Source organism: Odocoileus virginianus, chromosome 12, assembly GCF_023699985.2.
Source record: "Odocoileus virginianus isolate 20LAN1187 ecotype Illinois chromosome 12, Ovbor_1.2, whole genome shotgun sequence".
NCBI classification, from domain to species: Eukaryota; Metazoa; Chordata; class Mammalia; order Artiodactyla; family Cervidae; genus Odocoileus; species Odocoileus virginianus.
In genome coordinates, this window is record NC_069685.1 from 61,279,046 (window position 1) to 61,292,374 (window position 13,329).

Below are 13,329 nucleotides of genomic sequence, written 5' to 3' on the forward strand. Positions count from 1 at the left end.
GATTGTCCCTGTTGACGCCCCAGGGACACTGCATTGTCACACTGCACTGGGGCTCCCTGCTCACCCTTCTAGACACGGCCCCCTTCAGGGCAGAGACCAGGTGGGACTCACTCTGCATTCTGAGTATCGCTCATGGTGCCTGGCTCGTGGAAAGGACACACTGCCTGTTTTCAATGAACTAGTGATTAGATGAGCAGGGGATGGATATGGAGGTGTGTTATTTACAAGCACGTTGTGGGGAATGAAACAGCCTTGCCGCCCGACACACAGTGGAGATTGGAGTTGAGAGGGCGTGCCTCTGCAGGGCTTGGGGAAGGCCGGTGACCCCGCCCTGAGTCCTGGAGGATGAGCAGAAGGCTTTCACGCAAGGAGAGTGGGCATGGCATTTACAGAATTACTCAGCAGTGAAGAAATCCTGCATGGCTGCTGTGTGCAGTCAGAGGGAAGGTGTGACTGATGAGGTCTCCTGGGGCCTCTCTGGACATGCTCCCCGTGAGGAGCTGAGGAGGGTGGACCCTGGGCAGGATGTGAGACCCTCAGGATCTTTTCATTTATTTATTTTATTGAAATATAGTTGATTTACAGTGTTGTGTTAATTTTCGCTGTATGGCAATGTGAATCAGTTATACATACATATATATACACACACACACACAAACACACACATTCTTTTTCATATTCTTTTCCATTACGGTTTATCACAGGATATTGAATATAGCTCCCTGTGCCATACAGTAGGACCTTGTTTATCCATCCTATATATAATAGTTGGCATCTGCTAATCCCAAGCTCCCAGTTCTTCCCACCCCCAACACCCTCCCCCTTGGCAACCATAAGTCAGCTCGCTTGTGTCTGTGAGTCTGTTTCTGTTTGGTAGGTAAGTTCATTTGTGTCATACTTTAAATTCCACATGTAAGTGATGTCATATGATATTTGTCTTTGTCTGACTTACTTTACTTAGTGTGATAGTCTCTAGGTCCATCCATGTTTCTGCAAATGGCACTATTTCCTTTTTTGTAGCTGAGGCGTATTCCATCATATGTACGTACCACATCTTTATCCATCCATCTCTTGATGGACGTTTAGGTTGTGTCCATGTCTTGGCTATTGTGAGTAGTGCTGCTGTGCATTGGGATCTTTTAAATGAGATAATTCTGTAAAAAATTAATCTTGGAAACCAGGAAGATGCTCTGGACCCTCCTAGGGCCTCTCCTTGTCCCCTGTCTTCCTGTTCTCTGATGCTTATTTCACATAGATTACAACGTAACCATTAGGATGAAGCTACTTCTATATCATTGCTGATGCAAAAGTATTTTGAGAAACAGATAAATGGATTCTAAAATGATTATTGTAACTAATTTGAAGAAACAGTTTAGATCACAAAGTTTTGGTAGCTTTAATTAGGTAAACTTGATTGACCCCATAAATGTGTCCATCCTTCAAATTATATCTGTTCAAGTGTGACTTTTATATATGATTTTTTTCTTTTTGGTCAGTGAAATTCAGTTATATTTAGTGTCACTTAACATCAGATAATATATTGCAGAAGAAAGGCATCTCAAGACAGGATGTGGACTGTCAAAATATGGGAGGAAAAAACACAAAGGAATTCACATTTAGCTTAATTGGCTTGTGATCTCCTGGATATAGATCATCTCATGTGCATTACTCATGTGCATCTATGCGGATTATATGCAAGACTTTTTGCCCAAGATCTGGTGAACTGAGGAACCTTGGGAAGAGCTGACAGTCGGCTCTACCAGATACTTTTAAAGACCCCTTCAGAGTTTATGGGGCTTCCCCGGTGGCTCAGTGGTGGACTCCACCTGCAGTGCAGGAGACCCGGGTTCAATCCCTGGGTCGGGAAGATCCCCTGGAGGAGGAAATGGCAACCCACTCCAGTATTCTTGCCTGGAGAATCCCATGGACAAAGAAGTCTGGCGGGCTACAGTCCATGGGGTCTCAAAGAGTTGGACATGACTAAAGCAACTGGGCACACACATCAGAGCCTGTATCTGGCAGAGTTTGGTGGTTTTAAATCTAGCGGTAAAGTCTTTCTTGTGTTTTGGATAATGTTGCTCCATTTCCGGTATTTAATGAACAGCTAGTGGAAAATGTTTAGTAATTACATGTGAAAGAAAGCAGTTTTCTTTCAGGGGAATTGAATCTTAGTGTAACTGCTTAGTTATCCTATCTGAAAAAAAAAATTCTGCCTTTTAGGTTTCTTGATGGTCATATTTTTAACAATTCTTATTTGGGTGGTGCTCCTGACAAAGCCAGCTTGCTTGATCTTCACAACTACCTTATGTATAACTGCTTTTTTTAGGTGATGTGTTACACAGTGTTGAAATACTTGTTTAGATGCATTTCGCTTTGAACATCAGAATAAAACAGAAGTAAACCTCACATAGAACATAGAAAGTTTTAATAAGGAGGGGTATCTGCAGCTGACCTTTGGCCAGGAGAGAGCAGACATCTGGTCCTTAAACTACTTTAGTAGTAGAAAAATTCTTTAAAATATGATATAATATTTATTGCTGGAGTGGGTTGCTATTTCCTTCTCCATGGGATCTTCCTGACCCAGGGATTGAACCCAGGTCTCCTGCATTGCAGTCAGATTCTTTACCATCTGGGCTACTAGGGAAGCCTTTGTATTTCTATAGCAAGACCCCAATAGATTATGATAGGTAAGGTTGGTATATTACCAACAAATTGATATTTAAAAAAAACAAACTATTACGCCTCCAGTTGGTATGGTATTATACATAGTAAGTATCTATGCCTTATTTTGATGAGGAGGTATTTGAAGGCCATATTTTGATATTTTTAAATTATCTCGGAACTTCCATGGTGGTGCCGTGATGAAGACTCCATGCTTCCACTACAGGGACGTGGGTTCAACCCTTGGTCCAGGGAGCTAAGTTCCCATATGCTGTGCAGGGTGAAGCAAAAATAAGTAATAAACTTTCTGTAGTGAAAATTTCAAACATGCACAAGAAAGAATCATACCAGAGAGTCCTCTTAGTCACTTCATCAGCATAAACTCAAGTATGGATGAAAAGGACTCCTAATGAATAAGACATTCCTATCACTCAGAGAATGCCACAGGCTTTAGGAGCTCTGTGCCGGGAACCAGGAGAGAGACCAGATATGTGTGTGTGAGATTTTATTTATTTTGGCTTCTCTCTAGTTGCAGAGAGTGGAGGCCGCTCCCTAGCTGCAGTGCGCGGGCTTCTCACAGTGGCGGCTTCTCTTGTTGCAGAGCGCAGGCTCCGGGGCGTGTGGACTCAGTAGTGGCAGCTCCCTGGCCCTGGAGCACGGGCTCAGTAGTTGTGGCACACAGACTTTTGCTCAGCAGTATGTGGAATTTTCTTGGATCAGGGATCAAACCCGTATCTCCTGCACTGGCTGGTGGATTCTTTACCACTGAGCCACCAGGGAAGCCCCAGATACATTTTTTTTTGGGGGTGGGGAAGGGCTATGTATATTGTCTCTAGAAGTTTGCTCCTGCCGCTCTGTGATCAAACAATATGTACTCTATTTTTTTATGTCGTGGCTCCTGGCTCCTTATACTAAGAATAATTATTTTGAGATCATGTATGTTATATCAATAATTTATTCCTTTCTATTGTTGAATATTCTTTCATAATATGGATATCCACTCATACTTATTCATCTGTTGGTGGCATTTGGGTTTCCAGTGTTTGATCATCACAAGTAACACTGCTAAGAACGTTCATGTACAAGTCTGTTTATGGATATATGCTTTCATTTCTCTAGGATAAATACCTAGAAGTGGAATTGATGGGTTGGTTATATAGTGGTTTGTGTTTTAACTTATTAAGAAACTGCCCAGTTATTTCCTTTTAACCTTCCCACTAGTTGTGTGTGAGAATTCTAGTTATTCCACATCTTTGCCAACATGTGGTATGGTCAGTCTTTTCTAATTTTAGCTAGTTTATAGGTGTGTAGTAACATCTCACTATGAGTTTAGTTTGCCTTTTCCTAATGACTAACACTGTTGAGAATCTCTTCGTATGCTTGTTTGCCATCCACTTATCTTCTTTGGTGAAGTGTCTGTATACATCATTTACCCATTTTTTAAAATTAGGTTGTTTGTTTTGTTATTCTTGAACTTTGAAAAGCCGTTATGCATGCTGAACACCGTTCCTCAATCAGAATATGATCTGCCAGCATTTTCTCTGTCTATGCTTTGTCTTTTAATTTTCTCCAGTGTCTTTTGAAGAGCAGAATCAAAATTTCTGTTTTTGAAGCAAAATTCAGTAACAATTTAAAAAATTCAGTAACTCTGGAATTGGCAGAGTTTTATCAGTATTTCTTGGCTTGAATGGTGGTCACACAAGTGTTTACCTCGTAATAAGTCAGTAAGCTATATATTTGTTTTATGTGTCTTTCTGTACCTGTTTTGTTTTTTCAATAAAAAGTTTGTCCTCTTAAAAAAACAAAAAAAAGAAAGAAAGATATCCAGAAATCTCCAAATATCTGGAAATGAGTCAACTCAGTTATAAATAACTCATAGTTCAAGAAAGAAATACCAAGAGAAATTAGACAGTAATTTGAATTGAATGAAAGTGAAAACAGACTGTATTAATATCTGTGAGATACAGTTAAATCAGTGCATAGAGAAAATTTTATAACTTTAAATGGTTATATTAGAAATGTTTAAATTCATTGATCTGACTTTTTAAGAAATTGGAAAAATAGCAATTTAATCTCATAGTAAATTATAAACATTTAAATAACAGAGTGGAAATCAATAAATATAAAAAGTGTAAATAATAGAAGAAAATGAATGAAACAAAAACTAAAGATCAGTATGATTGATACACATCTAGCTAGCATGATCAAAGGAAAACAAAAAGAACATACACTTTAACAGTATAAAGAATGACTGAAGAACTTTTACAGACATTAAAAGGACAATTAAAAAAAAGGGGGGGGGTGCTTTCCTGGTGGTTCAGTGACTAAGACTCCGAGCTCCCAGTGCAGGGGGCCGAGGTTCAATCCCTGGTTGGAGAACTAGATTCCACGTGCTGCAACTAGGAGTTCACATGCCTCATCTAAAGATCCCGCCTGCAGCAACTGAAACAAAGCCAAAGAAAGAACAACAAAGAAATAAGATCAAATCTTAGTAATTTGACAATTTGGGTGAATGGGACAAGTTCTTTAAAAGATAAAAGTTGCCAACACAAGAATAAATAGAAAATATGTATGGTCCTGTATCTGTGAAAGAAATGAAATTTGTAATTTAAAACCTTCCCAAAAAGAAAATTCCAAGCTCATATGGCTTCACTGAAGAGTTCTGTCAAACATTTGAAGAATTAATACTGTCTTATACCAGCTTTTTCAGAACAATTAAATAAAGAGGAATAATTCCCATCTCATTTTATGAATCATACTATCTTAATACCAAAACCAAAGAAAGCTATTATAAGAGAAAGAGTAAAACTTCTACACTGAAAGGTATGAAATAGTGCTAAGAGAAATTAAAGAAGCTTACATAAATGGAAAAATATATTTATGTGTAGTACACTTAATATCTTGAGGTTAATTTCTCTAAAATTGATCTATGAATTCAACAAAATCCCCATCAGAGTCTCAGTAAGCTTTTTCTGGGAAGAAATTTCCATGTTGACTTATAAAGCTTAAATGCAGTGATCCCAGGATAGCCAAAAAACAAACACAAACCAAACCAAAGGCGTAGAACTGTGTTAGAACACTTAGACAACCAAGCCTCCTGGCGTCAGCTTGTGTTTTAACCTAATGCAATCAAGATACGGTGGTGTTTTTGTGAAGAATAGATATATAGATCAATGTAGCACAATAATCCAAAGATAGACCAACACATATTTAGTGTTGAATGAACAAAGATGCCAGGAAAATTCAGTAGAGAAAGGATAAATTTTTCAACAAATGATATCAGAACAATTATGTATTAGAAGGAGAAAAAGAACCTTGGTTCTTACCTTGCATTGTACACAGAAATAACATGAAATGGATCTTACACCTAAACATAAAATCTAAACTTTAAAATTTCTAAGGGAAAATAGATTAGGATGTGAGAGATTTCTTAGCACAGACCATTTACTGAAGAATTAATCCTACACCTAGTTCGGAATATGGTTCCATAATGTCTCTCATAATGTCTCATAATGTTCAATATAATTCACCATATGACCAACAGTTTCACTTCTAGATATTTACCCATGAAAAATGAAAACACATGCCCATGAGAAAACTTGTACATAAATGTTTAAAGCAGTTTTATTTATAATAGCCCTAAACTGGAAACAGCCCAAATGTCTATCAACAGATGAACAGATAAACAAATGGTAGAATATTCATACAATAACACACTTCTTGGCAATAAGAAGGAACTAAAAACTTATGCACATAGCAATACAGGTGAAGCTTGTTTATGCTGAAGGAAAGAAACCAAAAACAAAAGACAATATAGTGCATTATTTTATCTATATAGAATTCTAGAACTATAGCAAATTGTCTTTATTAAACAGAAAGGAGGAGATCAGTAGTGTGCTCAGATCCTAGAATTTGGGGAGATAGATTGCAAAAGAGCACTTTTTGGAAAATATAAATATGTGGTATCTTGATTAGGACAGTAGTGTATGTGAAAAACTCATTTAATGGTACACTTAAACATGCATTTAATTACCTCAGTTTGTTTCAAAAAGCAAAAGAAAGGGTGGCAAGGGGAAATGATGCCAAACTATTGCCCATCAGTAGATGATAGAGATTTAATTTCTGCTTTTTCTATTTGGATAATAGTTTTGGAGGTTTGCTTATTGAATAATTGCTCCTTTCTCCATTTTCCTGCCTTGCCACTTCAGTTACATATCAAAGTTCCATGCATGTGCAGGTCAGTTTATGTGATTCCTGTTCCATTTCATTGGTCAGTTTGTTTATCCTGTCTTGACTATTTTAGCTTCATAATGGGCCTTTTAATCATCATTCTCTTTCTTCAGAAATGTCCTGGCTATTTTTGAGCCTGTGTTTTTTTGCATGCACTTTATAAAAAGCTTATCTGTGTCCGTGTTCTATGGAAAATCCTGTTGGAATATTGACGGGAGTTATATTGATACTGTAGATGAATCTGATTAGAGTTTTTGCAGTATTAAATCTTTCTGTTCCTTACCATACTGTATCTTTCTACTTATTAAAAACTTCTTAACTGTCTCTCAATACAACTTTGTAATAACAGTCCTGCACATATTTTGAAAGATTTATTTAAAGACATTCAATGTTTCTTACTCTGGTGTAAGTGAAATCTTCTTTCTAATTATATTTTCTTGTAGTTTATGCTTGCTGTGTAGTAGTATGATTTTTTGATATTAATATATCCATGGAACATTGGCTTTTTCTTTAGAAAGAATCTCATTGATAGGTTAGCAGAATTTGTCATGTGTGTGTGCACGCACATCTTTATTATTTTTGGAAAGTGGTGGTGTTGAGGGAGAATTTCCCCAAATTCCTTGTGTTATTTTTTATAATTAAGTAGGGAAGATCTCCTGGAGAAAGAAATGGCAACCCAGTCCAGTAGCCTTGCCTGGGAAATCCCCTGGATAGAGGAGCCTGGTGGGCTGTAGTCGATGCAGGAACAAGGAGTCGGACACGGTTTAACGACTCGGCAACAGCAAACTTAACATGTAAGGTTGGCCCTGGGCTGCAGGAGAGAGTGCTCGCCAGAGGTGTGAGCTTTAAATTGAGTCAGCTGTTCGTGCAGCTGTGGGTGTCAGTAATAGGCGTCTTTTGTCAAGCCAATATCCTTTTGATGGGAGCATTTTTTTTTTATTGAGTTATAACTGACAAAATTATATATGTTTAAAGTGTACAGTGAATACCAGAATAGAGTTAATCAAGCTAGTGCCCTCAAATGAAGACATCGTGTATTTTCCATTCTAGGGATGGAGGCTGGCATTGTTAAAAACATGTCACTCTTCTCTTCTAGTATCCGGAGCGTGATGCAGAAGTATCTTGAGGAGAGACACGAAATCACCTTTGACAAGATTTTTAATCAGAGAATTGGTAAGTCTGGCTGTTCATTTGGCAGACTGTTAATTCTAATCATGATACTACAGTAAAGTGTAAATGCAGCTCCCGATGCTGTCATATGTGTTATAGCTCAAGCTGTGGGTGAAGGAAATGGCATGTAATTAATAAGATCCTAAGTGATTTCTTATGTCCCCAGTAGTGTCTCTTGTAAATAAGCTACTGGGAAACAGACAAGTTTGGGTGTAGGTTTTAAGGCAGTGTGGAAGATTCCCCAGGTCCACGGATCAGGTTCTTGATACCCAGAAAGAAATCTTCTGTTCAGGTCTGTGCCTGAGGTCCTCATCTTCTCTCACTGACCTTATACTTTCCATGATCACAGGTGTTGGCATGTGTCTTCATCACCCTCACCCCACTCTGTGGTTGGCCGTGTGCTTCCAAAGTGTGGGGTCGGCTTACTGGATCAGTTCTCAAGGGTCCATGGGTTTTGTTTGCCGCTCACTCTGGTCAGTTCCACCTCAGTCTCCCTTATTCCTATGGCTCTATTTGGAACCTCTGCTTCGCAGGTCACCAGGACTGCTCCTGCTGTGTACGCAGAGCTCCGTCGCCCACTGGCTGATGCCCTCGACCCGTGCAGACGTGTGGTTCTGTAGGAGTGCTCCGTGGTCCCCAGCAGCTAGTGCCCTGGAGAAGCTGGGACCAGACAGGAATTGCTTTAGGAGGAATTTCAAGGCCCATGAAGACATGAGATCCTTTTTTCCCACCTGCCTTCTGAAAGACTAGCAGCTTGTTCAAAGGTGCCTGTCAGCTGGGTTAGAGGAGCGCTATCAACTGTGTATTTCTGTTTCACACTCCCCCAGATCAGCCCCCCATCCACAAATTTCCTGAACAGTCTTTCGTTCTCAATGATAGAATTCATCTTTGGCCTGTCAGCTGGCTCTGTTGTTAACTTACAGTGATGTAATAAACAGATTATGCTCAAGTTTTTACAAAAATATCAGTGTAGCTAAATGTAAGAGACCAGGAATCTGTCCTCTCTTTGCATCTTGTTTGCCTTCCACAAATGTTCAGAGGAGCTTTGCAGGGAAACTGTGTCTTAGTTTTTAAATTAATGTAATACTAGAGGAAATTATTAAAATTCCAGGAAATTAGAGTCTTTCTGAAGTTTCCTGGAGCTCTGCTTCTGCAAGTGTTTCTGCTCCCATGATGTGCAGACACAGGCCGACTTGTCCCTTTGAGACTGAATATTCTGATAGGCCTGGGTCATTCTTCTGTGTATAGGTCAGGAGGCGAGACTCAGGTTGATCAAGGGACTTATTCTGATATTACATTCTGATAATTCTTTGAAGGCTCCATTGCTGTAAAATGTACTGTAGAAGGCCACCCGGTAAGAATTGGATAGATTTGTTTTTTTTTTTAAGAAACAGTTACAGTGACCTCCTTTATTCAAGTAAAGCAGAAACTGGTATGGAAAGTCTTTGGATTTTTGTGAACCACTGTCTGTCACAAAGTGACCACCTATGAAGAGGAACTAGAGTCTCTTGATGAGGGTGAAAGAGGAGAGTGAAAAAGCTGGCTTAAAACTCAACACTCAAAAAACTAAGATCATGGCATTCTATCACTTCATGGCAAATAGATGGGGAAAATGTGGAAAGAGTGTCAGATTTCATTTTCTTGGGCTCCAAAATCACTGCAGACAGCGACTGCAGCCATGAAGTTAAAAGACACTTGCTCCATGGAAGAATAGCTATAACAAACCTAGACAGTGTATTAAAAAGCGGAGACATCACTTTGCCATCAAAAGTCTGTAGAGTCAAAGCTATGGTTTTTCCAGTAGTCAGGTGTGGATGTGAGAGATGGACTTAAAGAAGGCTGAGCGCTGAAGAATTGATGCTTTTGAACTGTGGTGCTAGAGAAGACTCTTGAGAGTCCCTTGGACTGCAAGGAGATCCAACCAGTCAGTCCTAAAGGAAATCAACCCTGAATATTCACTGGAAGGACTGATGCTGAAACTGAAACTCCAATACTTTGGCCACCTGATGTGAAGAGCTGCCTCATTGAAAGAGACCCTGATGCTGGGAAAGATTGAGGGCAGGAGCAGAAGTGGGCAACAGAGGATGAGATGGTTGGATGGCATCACTGACTCAGTGGGTGTGGTTTTGAGCAAACTCTGGGAGATAGTGAAGGACAGGAAAGCCTGGCATGCTGCTGTCCATATGGGGTCACAAAGAGCTGGACACGACTTAGCCACTGAACAACATGAAGGCTGTAGACTTGCCTTCTGTAATGACCCACTAAATACAGTGGGCAAAAGGCAGGTGGCGTGCTCTGGAGAAGCCGATCAGGAGTGGCCCTTCTGCTCTGAGGATGACTTAGGGGAGCCCTTAGCCACACAGAAGGTTTCACCCTGAGCATAGGGGTTTGGTGGAGGGACAGATTTAGCTCTCATCTCATCCTCCATTGCCTCTTCTTGTCGCTTTCACGGTGTTTGGTTAACTGCCATCTGTACAAAGCCTCTCCTTTGCTTCTGAGTTTGTACCAAAAAGCAGAAAATTAAACTGTCCTGATGACCAGAGAAAGAAACTCCATATCTTTGGGAGAAAAGGGAAAAAAAGGAATTCTTTAATGGTGACTTAAAATTTTTCAAATGTTTTATAGCTCTGTTGAGGTACATTTGATACAGTATATTTCACCTATCCAGTTCAGTGGGTTTTGGTGTATTCACAGAGTTATGTGACCATCAGCACAGTCTCATCGTGGAACATTTTCAGTATCCCAAAAAGAAACTGCATCAGGACTCCCCTGGTGGTCCAGGGGTTAAGACTGTGCTTCCAGTGCCTCCACTGCAGGGTGCAACGCTTCAATCCCTGGTTGGGGGACCGAGGTCCCACATGTTGCAAGGCGTGGCCAAAAGATCAACAAATAAATAAAACAAAATAAAATACCTCCCTTCGCCTGCCTCCCTGGCCAAAGGCAGGGAAGAAGCACCCATGAGCAGCCCCTCCCTCTCCACCTTCACTGTGCCCCTAACCCCTAAATACCACTCATCTAATTTCTGCCTGTATGGATTTGGCCGTGTTGTGCTCGCCACATAGGCAGTATCATGTAACGTGGTCTTTTGCACCTGGCGTCTCTCAGCATGATGTTTTCAGGGTTCATCCATGTTGTTGCATGTGTATCAGCACTGCCTTCCTTTCTTCTTCCCCATAATATTCCCCTGCTCCACCGAGCCACGTTTCCTTCATCCACTCATCTGCCAATTGTTTCCAGTTTCGGCTCTTAGGAATAATGCCGCTAGGAGAGGAAGCTTGTTTTATTTTTTTTCTTTTTTCTTCAGCTAAGACAGCAAAAGAGATGATTTATTGTACGCATGTTACATTCGGCCACAACTGAGAAGAGAGTTACTGTAGAATATCATGTGGGTCCAGGGCAAAGGACCGAAAGAGGGACCGCCTCGATAATGAGCCAGATGGGTCTCAGAGGTGGTGGAGGTGATCAGTACGGCCATAGATGTTCCCAGACCCGCCGAGACAAGCTCAGGATGGTGGGCATGCAGCCCGGCAGTCTGCGCCAGCGTCCCTGGTTCTGGCTCCTTGTTTCTGCTCCTGTGGCCTCCGTGGTGTACCAGTTTCCTTGGACCCCTGCCTCGTCTTTCTTCTTCTGCTCTTCAGCCTGCACATTCTCTTCTTCCTCCACTTCACTCTCGTGGCGTGGAGATTTCTCAAAAGATGGCCCTAAGGCCAAGAGAGGAAGGTGTTCTTCAGCGTGTAATTTGAGCGGGTGGTTTCGCGTTACTGAGATGCCCTGGGGATTGTGACAGGCTTGCCCTCCCCTGCAGCTCTAGTTTCCAGTCTCTGAAATGCATCAGGGTCTCTTTCTTTCTGTGTCGTTTCTGCCCCTCGCTCTGCCTCCTGTAACTGCTTTTGAGTCTCTCATCCATCAGCCCCCTCATCAAATGTGCGAGGCCCAGAGCTGTCTTTTCCGTGGTTGTGATTAAACCCTCACCTGAAGCTGGCTGCAGGAGCCTTTGATGTGAGCCCCTAATTGCATTAACTCCAGCCTCACAGATTCTCCTCCCGAGAGTAGCTTCACCAGGCACTGGTGGTCTGTGGCTTTTATCTCAATTAAGTTATTAAAAATCCAAAACGTGGTTCGGATAAAGAACTCCTCCCTCCCTTCCTCCTGACTCCTGAGCCTGGAGCTGGTGAGCCTCTTGGGGAGAAGCCAGGTTTGAACTCGGTGGGGGTTGGGGTGGGGAAGGAGGACAAGGTAAGCGTGCAGACACAGATCTGTAATTACGTGTGGACAGAGCTCTGTATTGAACGTGTCTGCTTCTTTCCTGCTCCATGGCATTCCCGTTTTCTGGCTGGTGGGAGGGATGGGGCGAGTGGAAGGTGGACTGAGATTGCAGTCCCTCTGAGTCTCCTGGTCTCTGGCTTCCTGCTCTGCCTTCCCCATCTCTTCCCTCCGCCCCTCTCCATGACTCTCCGTGTGTTTCCGCCTTGCCGCTTTTCTGTGCTCCCCTTGTCTCCCTTTCACCTTTGATTCCCCGCTACTCCTCTCCTTGTCTCTTTTTCCAAGCCTGCCAGCATCCCCCGTATTGGCTGGCAGTTGACACACAGTTTTGGGGACCAGACTCCAATGTGGGCTATAGCCGACATGTCAAAGTGTTTTCTGAAACAAACAAAATATATAGAAATCTTCCATTTACTTGGCTTCTGAGGCTTTGCTGGGTGGCAAGTGATTGGCAGGCCTCTTGGTTATACCCAGACTGGTGGTCATTTCAGCTGTTTCCCTAGCTATAAAAGTGGGGATACGAATGGTACCCACTTCAGTAGCCCTTGTGAAGATCCAGCAGGAAATGGATGCAAAGCCCTGAACATGGTGATTGTTCTTCACAGATGCTCCGTGAATGAAATCTCTGAAATGAAATCTAAGTATGAAAAGTTTTAGTCTTGGGTAAAACTGGACCAGAATAATGACCCCCCATGCTAATATACTGGGCTACCCTGGTGGCTGAGATGGTAAATAATCCGCTTGCAATGTGGGAGACCTGGGTTTGGTCCCTGGGTTGGGAAGATCCCCTGGAGGAGGGCAGGGCAACCCATTCCAGTATTCTGGCCTGGAAAATCCCCATGGACAGAGGAGCCTGGCAGGCTGCAGTCCATGGGGCCACAAAGAGTCAGATATGACTGAGCGACTAAGCGCAGCAGATTCTTACACACTACCGAAACTCAATATGTTTTCAACATTTTGTGTACCTGCTTTATCCATCTCCTCTTTTTTTGGTTGCCGGAATAT

The 13,329-nt window shown here is 41.7% G+C and overlaps 1 protein-coding gene across 3 annotated transcripts in view; it reads left to right on the forward strand.

The window, feature by feature from the left end:
- Window positions 1-13,329, forward strand: part of GRK3 (G protein-coupled receptor kinase 3) — a 114,416-nt gene that overhangs the window by 16,078 nt on the left and 85,009 nt on the right. For all 3 annotated transcript variants that reach the window (XM_020894212.2, XM_070475477.1, XM_070475478.1), the window contains one exon: window positions 7,988-8,064. In XM_020894212.2, the coding sequence (XP_020749871.1) occupies window positions 7,988-8,064 (77 nt within the window). Of the gene's footprint in view, window positions 1-7,987; window positions 8,065-13,329 lie in introns of those variants that run through there.